Source organism: Paroedura picta, chromosome 4, assembly GCF_049243985.1.
Source record: "Paroedura picta isolate Pp20150507F chromosome 4, Ppicta_v3.0, whole genome shotgun sequence".
In the NCBI taxonomy this organism is placed as follows: Eukaryota; Metazoa; Chordata; class Lepidosauria; order Squamata; family Gekkonidae; genus Paroedura; species Paroedura picta.
In genome coordinates, this window is record NC_135372.1 from 61,532,051 (window position 1) to 61,545,709 (window position 13,659).

At 40.2% G+C, this 13,659-nt stretch overlaps 1 protein-coding gene across 2 annotated transcripts in view; it reads left to right on the forward strand.

Annotated features, from left to right (window-relative positions):
• LOC143835459 (uncharacterized) overlaps positions 1–13,659 on the forward strand; it is a 398,092-nt gene that overhangs the window by 126,266 nt on the left and 258,167 nt on the right. For both annotated transcript variants that reach the window (XM_077333093.1, XM_077333092.1), the window contains exon 2: positions 3,059–3,180. In XM_077333093.1, the coding sequence (XP_077189208.1) occupies positions 3,097–3,180 (84 nt within the window). In that variant the 5' untranslated portion in view covers positions 3,059–3,096. The remainder of the gene's footprint in view (positions 1–3,058; positions 3,181–13,659) is intronic.

A 13,659-nucleotide genomic window follows, 5' to 3' on the forward strand; every position in this document is an offset into this window, starting at 1 on the left:
TGATGCCAAGTCAGAGGGGATCTGGAAAGTGATGTCATTTGGATCTGTTTCCATCAGCCCCAGTTGCATTCATGCACATGCATGCTGGCTAATAAATAAGGATGAGACAAAGTACATGAAACCGAGGCACCCTTTTTAAAAAAAATAATTTGTAGTAATCTGTACAGTACTTGAACTCAGACTTTTTTTTGACAGTCTTAGGTCCACTTTCTTAATCCTAGTTTATACTCTATTAACTCTAATTTTGAATTGCATCCTGATAGAACAAATGATATGTCCTAGAAATTATGAATGATAAAGAAAACCCTCAAAATGAGAGCAGGATAGACAACCAGTAACCCAAATCATACAACACAATACCTTTATTAGCATAAAAAGTAACCCAAATCAAACTTGCAAATCAGTTTTGACCGCCCCATCTCTGTAAGGAGAGACTTTTTTCCAGCACTGAAGTGTCCCAGCTCCAGCGACAAGTGTCTAGAACAAGGGAATAACTATATATGGTCATATCACCCAATTAACTTTTTAAAATTTAAAACATATATTTAAAATTAATTAACTTCCACCTAATCAAGAAAACCTTCCAGGGCCATCAGAGTTTCACAAAACCTCTGTTGAAAAAGCCTGCCATACAGTTTTCAGTGCAAAGGATATCCAGAGGTGGTTTACCATTGCCTGTCTCTATACAGCAACCCTAGTCTCCATTGGAGGTAATCTTATGGCATATCTTTCTTAGTTCTTAGCTGTTTGGAAGCAGGCTGGGTGGCTCAGGCAAAGCAAAGCCACCTGAAGCGACCTCAGGCAAAGCCACCTGAAGCTCAACCTCTCCAAGACGGAGATCCTGTGGCTGGGTAGACGAGGGCAGGATCAGGCGTCTCCCATGCCTGGATGGGCTGCAATTAACACCTGCAACAACTGCTAGGAACCTGGTGGGATGAGCTCTCCGAAGAGCTTCGGGCTCTGTTGGAATTGCCAGCTTTCCACAGGGCCTGTAAGACGGGGCTCTTCCAGCAAGCGCATGGTTGAGGCCAGGGTGAGTCCTGGAGTTTCCATCAGTGGATCTCTCTGCATTGGTACATCTGGATCCTTGCTCCCAATGAGGAAGAGCTCTGGCCCTCTATAGTTGGACAGAGGGAGAGGGTGGGGGCTTAGAACTCTTTTAGTGTTTAGTGTAAATGTTAATTTTAATGGGCTTTAATGGGGTTATACTGTTTTTTATTATTTTATTGTGAACCGTCGTGAGTCCAAATGGAATGCGGTGGTATCTAAATACAAAAATAAATAAATAAATACGTTCCTGAGATTGGGATGACCTGGGCAGTCTAGGTCAGGGCATGCCTCTGGTAATTTAAGTATATCTACAGATTATTCCTCACCACACTTACTCAGAAATAAGAACAACTAATTCTAGTAACATTTCCTTCCAAGTCAATTCACCTAGGGTGCAATCCTGGGAAGTCATAGATGTGAGCAAGAACAAAAGAGGAAGTATGTCATGGTTTTGATTTTCATTTTTAAAGGAACGTGGCAAATTCTAAGCACAGGTGAATTGTAGTGTATCCTTAGGCTGCTTTAATTTACATAGCCAAGCCTTACTCAGCAGAATACCATAAGTACTGGAGATATTGAAGCCATGGATGGGTCACATTTAACAGTTCTTGAACAATTTGTCATATATATTAGTCCCTAACAAGCTTCCGTGATCAGACACCTGGCATCATTACTCTTCCTTTTGCTGCATTCATGATATAAATGTGTATTACGCTTGGTCAGTGCAAGTAAAATGGAAGTCACTATGTACAATAATCTAGTTTTTTTAACACAAAAAGGAAATTGTTTATTATTTCTTCTTGATGGTGTAATGCCAGAATGTAGTTGTAGCTTTGCTAGACCAGATGTAACCCCACATTTGTTTTAAACATGACATGTTGTTTCACTTCCTGAAGAGTATTAAAAGTACCTTAGGAATGTATAAAAATAAAAGCAGGTTAAATCTATAAAAATAATTCACAAAAAATGCATTGAACAGCAGCAATCAAAACTTGAGATGTTCAATGCTACAGTTCAAAGAACTGTTAAAGGATTGGACTTTGTATTACCCTTTTCGTTTTGAAAGTCTGAATGCATCAGTGGTAGTTAATTGATTAGCAGTTTGATCATAGATTTTAAAAATACCCCTCTGATCAACTGAATGTCCCATGCCGGGGTCTGTCAAAGTGTGCAGTGCTTAGATACTGCTTTCTGTATCCATTTTGATGAAAATATGGGACTACAGCCAACTATTTGGCTTGGTGAGCCACCAATTAAGAAGGCCTGAGGCAGGATGAGGCACCCCCCCCCCCCAGGCAGACTTGGAGCACTATTAAATGGTAGCAAAGACATTTTGTATAGTATATTTTAACCAAAACTGAGGTTAAGAAATTATTTGTGGGGTAAAGATTTTACCCCCTCAAATGCCAAAATATATTAGGTCAGTCCTGATTATTGCAGAGGAGGGCATGGGAGAAACACCATTCCCATGAAATATGTTTTGGCCTCACAACAACAGCACTGAGTCCAAAGCAACAGCTGAGAGGTATAGTCTCAGGCTCTCAAAGGACAACTCCCAGAAGAATACAGAAATGCATTAGAATTGTGCTTTTTCAAGAGATTTAATGAATGGATAGTAAAAGCCAAAGACTATCATCTGTAGTTTTACATTTGAAGAGAATTCGGTTTACATTGCCCACCCCCCTTTCCAGCTTAAAAAAAAAAATCAAAATAAGCACGATGCACATTTTTATAAGGGTCTTTCAAAGGGCATAAATATATGTTTGCTGACATTCTGCCTCTAAGGACCCTTTTGAGCACATTATCTCCAGAGCATTGCTCCAATCTGACTGTTTAAAATAGAATAAGTTGGGAAAACTCCCTTCAATGTGTTTTCAATTGCGGATCATGGCACTTTCATCCAACAATTTTGAGGAGATAACTTTTAATTACAATAATAAGAACCACATGGGCAGTTGATTGATGCAAACCTGATGTGTTCTCTTACTTTATTAATCTTTTTAATTAGAGTCAAAAGAATGTTTTATCTGTCGGGAAGGAGACAAGATGGGCCGTGACGCTCTGCTGCACTTCTGTGACTGCAAAAACTTGATTGCTCACCAGAAATGTCTTTTAACTTGGATACAAAAGGTAAGGGAACTGATGCAGAATGTTCTCTTCCCGTTTAGCATCTTTAGTCTTTCAGTCTTCCTGCAACAGTGTGCTGATGAAATTGTGGGAGGCCTTCATTGTTTTTGTTTGCAAATAGATTATGACACACAAGCATCTGTTTACAATGTAATTTTTTTCACGTGTTCAGGCTCACTTTAAATTTTAAAATCTATATCTGCTGTAAGCCATCTTATTGACTTAACTAACTGCATTTAGAAATGCTCCGTGGTTAATCTTGGAAAAGAGGAATCTTAACGATGGTCTCAAAACCACACCCTCTGCCAAAAAGCCCTTCTCCCTTGATAGATGAATATGGTTCATCAGTGTGAGGAAAATACAAACCGAATATAGTCACAACCATTGAGTCTCATGGTGAGCCATGGAATTCAAAGCCATGTGTTCAATATTACAAAATGATGTACAACAATGCTAAAATATTATATGAGACTCTGAGTTATATATAATAGGGATATGGAAAATGAGTTCAGATTTAAATGGGTGTCATATGTTACTTTAACACTTGAATAGATTTTTTTCATGTCAGAAGTAAAGCTAGTATTTTTAAAGAAAATCAATGAAATAGTTATTTGTTATCAATATCCATATCTAGCTATAGATGGGGACCCGAAGTGGCTTATAACATTGTTGTCCCTTCCTCCATGTTATTCTGTCAACAACCACTATATGAGGCAGAACAGGTTTAGAGAGAGTATGACTGGTTCAAGGCAGCCAATGAGCTTCCATGGTTGAGTAGGGATCTGAAGTGAAATCTCCCAGATCTTACGCCAACAAACAGTCCATGGGCTTCAGTAATGGCACAGAGAGATGTCAGCAGATCTCCATCGGCTGCTGCCCCATGCTCCTGGGAGATACAGAGCTGCAGTCCTATTTATTCAGTTCCTGTATTTTCAGAGATCTGGTCTGATCACCTGATTACAGCTTCAGAGGTGCTGAAACAGATGATCAGAAACTGAGGGCCACGAGCTACAGGGGAATGATATAAAAAACTCACCATGTAGTGGCTGCAACCATTTGAAGAGGTGAACAGATGTAGCCTCTGACAGTTCAGCATTATTTTACTTACTCCTTCCAGCTTCCCAAAATTTCCATGTAGATGTCGAAGAGTGGCCAGAGGCAACATAAACCTCCCTGTGGTGCAGTCCTAAGCAGTTATACCTTTTAAAGGCAATTTACTTCAATGGATTTAGAAGGGCATAATTCTGCTGAAATGGCACTTTTAATACAGTAGCGTACTGTGTGATTAGTAGTCATCCCATAAATAGGAAAGAGTTGCAGTTGAAGTAGTGACCATAGCTGCCTGCTGTTGTATCCCTATCCCTTTTGAATGCAAGAAGAAACCTGCTCTGGTAAAGGCTCAAGATCAGGCTATAAATAAGTGGGATGTTAACTTCCAAAAGTTTATAGAACTCCCCCCCCCTAATTTGAAGCAGATGTGGTAAATATTCTGTGTCAGCACTAGTTAATATGTTCACAGACCTACGGTTAAGAAAAAATGGATTTTATTTCTTCTGTTCTCCAAAGAATTCACAAACCTAAGGTATAATTTAGGTTATAGTTTTTGGAGTGGTTTCCACTTTGTTACCAGAACAGGAAGTAAATCTAATGTTCATGTTGCTAAATGCCATGTGATGGTCCAAATTTTTGATAACATTTGTGGCTGTTATGTTACTTCTGTGTGATGCGAACTGTGTAGCAGGCAGAGACCATGATCCGGAGCCTGTTTAGAGGCTGCAGTGAAATCAAACAATTACTTTTGATGAAATGTGCTTAAGGTGTGCAATCTTGTCCAACTTACTTAAATTCTGAATAATGGGGCATAGCTCAGAGAAAGAACACAGACGCCATAGCCTCCTATAATCAAATTTGTTAGTCTAGAGCAGCCCTTTAGACTTAAATCACAACAATCTAGAATAAGTTTTAGAACTGTAGCTTTCAAAGCATACCACTGAATGCATTTATGCTTGGATAAATCCATTTAATTTCAATAGCATTTAAGTTGTCATAGCTAAGCAGGGTTTATACATTTTAGACTGCTTTAATTCTTATCATGTACATATTTTGGTCTTTAGACTAGAGCTCGGGACCCTCAGGTAGGTCATGGACCACAGCCTGGCATGTCATGTCCCTATAAATACAACCATTTTTGCATCCTTTTGTATGCCACAGTGTTATATTGGCTCTGATTCTTGATACATCTCCTGAATCTTAACTCTTTGGTTTCCTGCCCACATTCCTACTCTTGACACCAGTTACTCTATGGCATGATTCAAAAGGGTAGCTGTGTTGGTCTGAAGTAGCACATTTTATTGGGGAATATTCCCTGTCATGTAAGAAGTTCATAGTCTGAGGAAGAGTGCTTGCACTCAAAAGCTCACGTCCTGAATAAATCTTTGTTCGTCTTAAAGGTGCTACTGGACTCTGATTTTCTATAGTATGACTTATTGTTTGCAACTATGACTTCCACAGTCAGTGAGTCCCATGTTTGAAAGTATGGAGACCACTGATGTTGATAACATATACATTCTTAAAATCATATGCTAGACTGCACTACCCAGACTGAAGGCAAGGGTTACATAATGAAATGATTCTCCCATGTAAAAAAATGTTTTATGGAGAAAGCATATTGGAGCAGTGGGTCTTTAAATGTAAAGTGAAACCCATTAGTAAATTTACTGAACTTTTCAGAATCCACTTGTAATGTAACCGCCTCCCTAACATAAATCACAGGTGACTTGCATCTTAACACAAAACTAGCTTATATTTTATTTTTCTTTAGAATGTATAAAATGTAGCATTACTGAATAACAGGCTTTATTTCTTAGACATTTTGTACAAAATGGAGATTGAAACAATAGGTTTTCCCACTGTATCTCCTCTCCCACTTCAACTTGCTCCAATTCTTCCTTCCTGGCCTCATGACCTATCCTCTGGGTCCCACCCATTCTGTTAAGAAGAAAACAAGGCCTGCATAGCATTTTAAGGAAAATGGCAGATCCTTGTCACTGCTTTTCACATTTTTAATATGGAGGAGTATTCAGTCATATAGTTCCCCTAACTGTGGTGTGACATGATACAGTGCTCAGTAGGGAGTGTTAAAACAGGTGTGACCATTGTTTATCACAATTCCCAACATTCTTTTGAGGCCTCCTCCTCCTTTTCTTGACTTGGGTTCAAGGTCAAACTAGACATGATGGCTGTGACCATTTTACATAAATTGCAAGTGGCCATGAATATCAATATTTAAAGGGAGGTGAGCTAATGTCTTTTCTTCCCCTCTTTCATTGGTTAGCAGTTCTCTTCTCTTGGCCCAGGTCATCTAAGGGCAGAGGGAAACAGCAAGGCTGGAATGTCAAATATAAAAAAGGCTGACCCCAATATGGTTCTGTTGCTTCATTTACTGACAGTCCAGTTCTGCTTACAGTCCAGGTCTTAGAATGTGTGACTCGTCAGTACTATATTTAAATGAGACAAGTTATTTCATGAATTTTAAAAAGATCACAGGAAAGTCAACCTCTCTTCATTGTGCCTGACTCCCTCAGCATGAGGATGTATGGGGAAAGCATCGAGGGACTCGCTTCAGCCCAGGGTTCTGAGAATGGTGGCTTGGCAAAGAGTTCCACACACGTGTTTGTCATATCTAACTTATTAAGCAATTGAATTTAGTAATAATGACTGTAAATTAACCATCTGTCAAAGATAAGAAATGTCTACGTTAACCCTCAGGCTCCCACAGATGCTTTTGTACAATGCCTGCAACATTCCTTTGGTTGCCAAAAGGGAAAGTGGCAGCAGCCCAAAACCTAACGGAGGAGAACACATTCCTTTCCACTTTCTGACAAATTGTTCATGGTTTCTTTTCTTTTTTCTATGCTGTTTTGGCCAAAGTTTAACTGCAATCTGTTTTTTTTTTAAGTTACACGTCGGTTTAATTGTGGAATTTCTTCTTTAAAGTACAAATGGCTTTTAGCCCTTTCCACAAAGCATTGGGGTTTTTTCATCAAGCTGAAGTGGGGTATTCCTTGAAAGAGCTTGCTGACGTCTTCATAAAATTATCCCTTCTTCTTTCAGTCTCTGGTTCACTTGAGACAAGCCTTTTTTCTTTCTTTCCAGAACTAACTCAGTATAAGGCAGATTCATCTGACTGAGGGTGAAGCAACAGTGGCTGAGACACTAACAAGGGGGAAAGAGTTTTAATCTTTTTTGCAAATATAACTAAAAATATTTTTGAGATGAAGCTTTTACAGAAACATACCAAATGATACAACAGAATACTAGCTGCTGTGATGGATCACCATGGAATGTTGTTACAGTATACTTAGAGCCTAGATATTTAGCGGAGGAAGAGCTGGTGATGTGTGTTGCATTTGGAATGTGGCTACTTAGTTGCAGAGGGCATGCATGGTCCCAGATGGGACAGAGGGCGTCCAGAATTGTGGCAGTGCAGGTGCAGCAGAGTCAAAATGGTGCAAGCTGGCTCCCCATCTGTCTTGTTAAACTAAGATTGCCAGCTCCAGATTGGAAAATACCTGGAGATTTGGGGGTGGAGCCTGAGGAGGGTGGGATTTGGAGAGAGGACAAACCTCAGTGGATATATAATGCCATAGAGGCCACCTTCCAAAGCAGCCATTTTCTCCTGATGAGTTGATCTGTGTTGCCTAGAGATCAACTGTAATAGTGGAAATTCTCCAGCCACCATCTAGAGATTGGCAACCCTATGGCAAACTGTTCAATGCAAAACCATTGTGGGCTTCATTTTGGGCATGGTTTCACACTGTGTTCCACTAACTTGGTACTATGTGATATTAGTGTATGGTTTCTTTCTTGCTAACAATCATGAATCAAACACTCAACGAGTGGTTAGAGCAACCTTTTTACCATTGAGAAAATCCTGAAACATTCTTCAGGCTTTGAGAACCCCAAGAAGTGATGTCAGCAGATCACACCTTCCTGCCATACCCCTGGAAGTCACATGTCACCAAACATTCCATCAACCAGATCTCTCACAACCAGATCTCCCATTATTTGTGAACAAAGCCATACCTGCACTCTCTTCTGCTGGTAGCTTTCATAACAGACACCACTTAATTTGCCCTAGTGAATGGCATCCTTTCTGTTCCTTCTCCATCTGCTCTGTATTATCTGGTACTCACCTCTGACCCTTGTATAAGAATAAGAATCAGCCCTTGTTCTGTTGGCCTCTTTCCCTGCTAACCCTAATCAATCTGGGACTATTGCATTAGCATGTGCTGAATTTGCATTAGGACCATTCAAACAGACTCCATTTACTTTATTGTATCTTCTGGAGCATTAAGTAGCTCTCTGGAAATGACCATGTCAGCAAAGCATTCATAGGGACAAACATGTGAATAAAATCAGAAACCAAATGAACTTGATTTGCCAGTCCACAGCAGGAGAAAATCTGACAGCAAAATGCTAGTTTTATTGTCTTTAATGATCAATATATATGAAATGTCCTTGTGCATGTATAAAAGGCCTGACTATGCAGGAAATAGTAGGCCTCAAAATGTAGGTGGATAGTGATGTAAAAGGCACAGATGGAAAAAGGCTTAGTGCCTTGCATATTTAGTTTCAATGTTAAGGAAACGCAAACACAATTCCACAATGTTATTGCCATACTTCAGCTGGAGAGCAGAGAGCTTGGTCTATTTTTACACAGAGAGTTAGTGACTAAACTGTGTTCACCATGGGGGCCCGTGAAGGCTCCCATTATCCCTGACTAAACCTGGTGAGTTCAGCATGGTTATTCCATCACGTGCCATAATTTACCAGCTCCCAGCATTCCTCCCCATCCAACATCCGTGGTCATAGAGCAGGAATTCCCAACCAGGGGTCCAGGGATCTCTGGGGTTTGTAGGAGCTCCTAAGGGGTTCCATGGCCTTTTCCTTCCTGTCTTAATGGACTCAGCCACAAGCTAGGAAACTGGCTGCTTCCACTGCTGCTCCTCCTCCCAGTCATGAGTTCTTTTTCTGTGCCTGGGAGGGGGCAGAGCCTACATGCCTATTACCCCCCCCCTAAACTGCCTCCTGTCTCTCCTCCCTCAATCCTCCTTAAGCTTCTCTGTTAACGTGGGTGGTGATGTCACTTCTGGTGATATTGCACTTCCAGGAGGAGGGGCATGGCAAGGATGTGTGGACAGGTGACATTACTTCCAGGTATTCTCAAAGCCTGAATAATTATTTCAGGGGCTTCTCCATAATCAAAAGGTTGAAAAAAGGCTGTGTGACATAAAAAGTGTCTAAGATGTTGGAATTCAAAAAGAAACAGGACAAACTCTTAGTGTATACCCAGACTGGAACTGTTCCTAATTTTTATATATTTATTTGCATCAGGTATACCCTCACCCTGCTTTTCTCTAAAAGGGACCCAAAAGGGCTCAAATAATTTTCTTCTGATCTAGGCAGCAACAATATAATATGAAGGTTGGGGAAACGGAAGCTGGTCTCCTTGTCATAGACAGATCACTACTTGCTGGGTTTGGACTTACAGGAATAACAAGGCTTGGCAAGAGTGAGAGATCAGTTAAGGAGATCCATTCCTTTAGCCTGATGGATCCAACCAGATTTCAGATAGCATTAGAGCATTTTCCTGTTGGTGAGGTTGGTATTCCTTTTGGTGCCCTGGGTGACCTCTGGAGTTATATGGATTTATTTATTTATTATTTATTTTTAGATTTATATCCTGCCACTCTCCAGAGATTCGTGTGGCTTACAATAATAAAAACTTCATAAATCAATAAAAACCCCAATAAAACACCTAACAAATTCTCAAAGATTGGCAGCCAAAATACCCTTTAATCTTCTGAACAGAATAACTTAGGGTGGGATGCAAGGATGTAAATGCCCAGCCTGAGGAGGGGCCACACTGTACGACTAACCAACACAACAGTGTTGGTTAGTGGTACAGTGGAGAAAGACTCGGGAGTAATCCAACAAACTGTGGGTTGTATCTCATTTTAAATCCCACACTATGGCGGTCTTAGTGGTGAAGAACATATGTTTACTATAGACATTTGATGAAGACACCGAATTTTTAAAACAGCACAAAGGGGGCATTAACAATAAGCCATAATGTGTACAGAAGAGGATTTAGACGTTTGTCTTGACTAGGACATGCATTCGAAAATGTAATGGAAAAGTTTTATGAAGGATATCTCTCTTATTGTTCTTCCACTGATAGTGCTTTTGTGATTTTTTTTGCTTGATTTCGCAATTTCATTGCGATATCTACCCATTTCCTAATATCTTTACAAATCTTCTTGAAAAACAAAACCAGAAAAAGACACTTGGATATTAAGAATTTTTGCAAGGCTATTTTTGATCACTACACATTGCTCTGTGTTCCTGAGAAGCCATGTCAGGAGGCATAATCTCTGGCACCTCCCTCAACTCTTCATTTCTCTTGGGTAATATATAACCTTACTGTCTGTAGGTAGCCATTGTCACGGGAAATATTTTTCTCCTACATTCTGAAAGGATGTAATTTATAACATGAAATTAAAAGCATCAAATTAGTAACCCAATCCCTGTATTCCAGTTTAATGAACTAGAGCCTTCACTGCTTTATTGTTTTGTGCCACTGGACCAATCTGTTTTGTTTTGCAAATAAAATGTGGTTTTTATTAATAAAGAAATGCATAAGGAAGGAAAAAAATATTCTTGGCATAGTTAGAAGGATGTTTCCCAGGGGCTCCCATGCTCTCATTTAAAAGTGTATTTTCTTCATGTAGTCTCAGTAAAACCTAGAGAACACATGGACATTTCTGTTGTTTTTTTAATGATTCCTTTTAAAGGTCATGTGAGGATAGCTATATCGTAGTGCCTTTGTTCTGGGCAAACCTTTGGGGTGGGCAGCTGGCAGGAGACACATGATGTGAGGGGGCACATGCCAGTGACATCACAACATTGCCAGCAACAGTGATGTTCCTTCTAACTGTAGAGTTTGGGAAAAATGATAGAGTATCATCCTTCATCCATCCTTCCCCTCTGCTGCCCAACTGAATAGTGGTCGGCGGGGCAGACAAGGGAATGAGATGTGCCTTACAGAATTGGAAGAACTGAAAAGTCTGTTTTGATTATAATCTTCATCCAATGGACCATTGGATTCAAGGCCCCCTCACCACCAAGAGAAAACATTGCTGAGCATTCTACCCTGTCTACTGTATGCTGTGTTTCTTGCTTCAGCAGCAACAACCTATTTTGCACTTCACTAAAAGTAAAGATAGTGTTTGTTATTTTGTCTAAAAATTAACCTAATGACATGATTGTCATACTATCTATTGCCCATTATTCCAAATATGCCTCAGCATCTGGCAGAGTGATATGGCAGAGTGTGCAGTACATGGTGTCATGTTGTTCTTGTGCAAACATGTACATGTAGTGGCTTCCAGGTATACCGTCCAGAGCTGTAAAGAATGGGTGGTATTAAAATCCAAATAAATAAATAATTCAAAGTGCTAATTACCTTTAAGGTCCTCAACCACCTCCTCCTTTGTTGATGTGAAAATATCTTACGGTACGTTCAGGGAAATGGAAATCGTCATGGCCGTGATGTCGATCCATCTGGCCTCCCTGAGTGCAACATAAGAGGCAGGGAGGCAGCTGGCAGGGAGGCGGCAATGGCAGTGGTGGTGGAGGCTGCGGCCTGCATGGCAGCGGAGGCCACAGTGGTGGAAGCCACAGCAGTGGCAGCTGTGGAGGCTGCAGCAGCAGTGGAGGCAGTGGCCCTGGCAGCGGCGGAGCAAATGCCCTGGCTGCAGCCTAGTCCCGGGCACCAAAGACATGTGGCATTGGAGATGCAGTGATTGGGGCTGGGCGCAACCATGGACAGGGCTGGGTGCCAAAGATGGGAAGTGGTGAACTGAGTGGGACTGGGCACCAGCCCTGACCAACCATCACCACATAATGGGTGAGAATGCAGCTAAATTTTTTGTCTAGCTTGCGAGTTAAGATCTTTCTCTCCCATGCTACTTTCTGGGCTTCAGTGGTAGATGAGTGCCAGCTAGGATAAGGCATTTTCACTGATGGCATCTCACCATTGGAAGGATACTGGTGAAGGTTACCTGGTGCTTACCATAGTTTCAAGTGCCAGGCTAAATTGTTTCTTTTTAGCCAGGCTTTTAATTAAGGAGTTTAATCATTTTAGCTCTTTTTATATCTGCTTCTGGTCTGAGGTCTGTTGTTGGATTTTTTTAAGTGGTTGTTGTATGCCTCTGGTTTCTTTTTACGTTGATAATTTATGATGTTTTTATTGGAATATGCAAGATTTGCAGTGTGCCTAATTCAGCTGAATATAAAGGATGTCCTGCAGGGGGACATTGTTGGAGAGGTATATTTATCATAGATAGGTTAGGAACTACTTGATGATTTTCAAATTATCTCTTTCAGTGGCCTGCTTGACTCAACAGGAGACTTCCTGATTTTTTAGCACATTTCCTCCCTGCTTTCCTTCACAACAGCAGTTGATCAGAAAATGGCCACTAAGATAGTTAGGTCTCTCTCTCTATATATATATACATAGTTGTTTCTCTTCATAAAATAAAACTATTTTATTCTTTAAGCAGTTTGGTGCTTCTCACTGTCTGCATATTCAAAGTCTGCCAACACTTTTTATGGTTATATGGAATTGTAAGCTGTCTCAAATAGGTCTCTGGAGATGTGGTATATAAATTTTATAAATAACAACAGTAATAACAATATTTATATTCCACTTTTTTTTGGAGGGAAAGACCTCTAAGTTAGCAAACAAACTTTTCAAGTTAGCAATACAAAATAACTTAAAGAGCAATTATAAAAAGAAAAGAAATATATTTAAACCCCATTCCCCCCCCCAAACAAAAAAACCCAGAAATGAACAAGTAACTCGATTATGTAGGCAGAGGGACATAACCAAGCAACACCCAGGAACCTCAAGAACTCTGAAATAAATACAGGTTTCTATCATCTAAAAGGCAACCATAATGGAGCAGAACAGGCCAGGGGAACGGAACTGCATAACACAGGTGTCATTGTTGAAAAAGCCCGGTCCTAGGCAACCATTCAGACATGGCTCATGGCCTTCAAAAATGATCTTAAATTTCAGATGGCTTTATAGGAAATGAGATAATCCCTGAGATACCTTTAGCCAAGCCTAATTAGGACTTCATTGGATAACACCAGTGCTTAAAATATGCCAGGAAACCCAAATGGAAACTACTGCTGAAGATGATGCCAAGCCAGCATTTTCATGCTTCAGATCCAGTAAAAAAAAAAAAATCAGAGACCCATTTTCCACTCAAATAATGGTGTTTAGGTTAAAAGCTTCAGGAGAGTAGCCATGTTAGTCTGTAGTACTAGAACAAACTGCAGATCCATTGGCAACTCAAATACCTATACAGCTTTCCAGGGTACAAGCTTTCATGATTTAAAGCTACTTGGTAA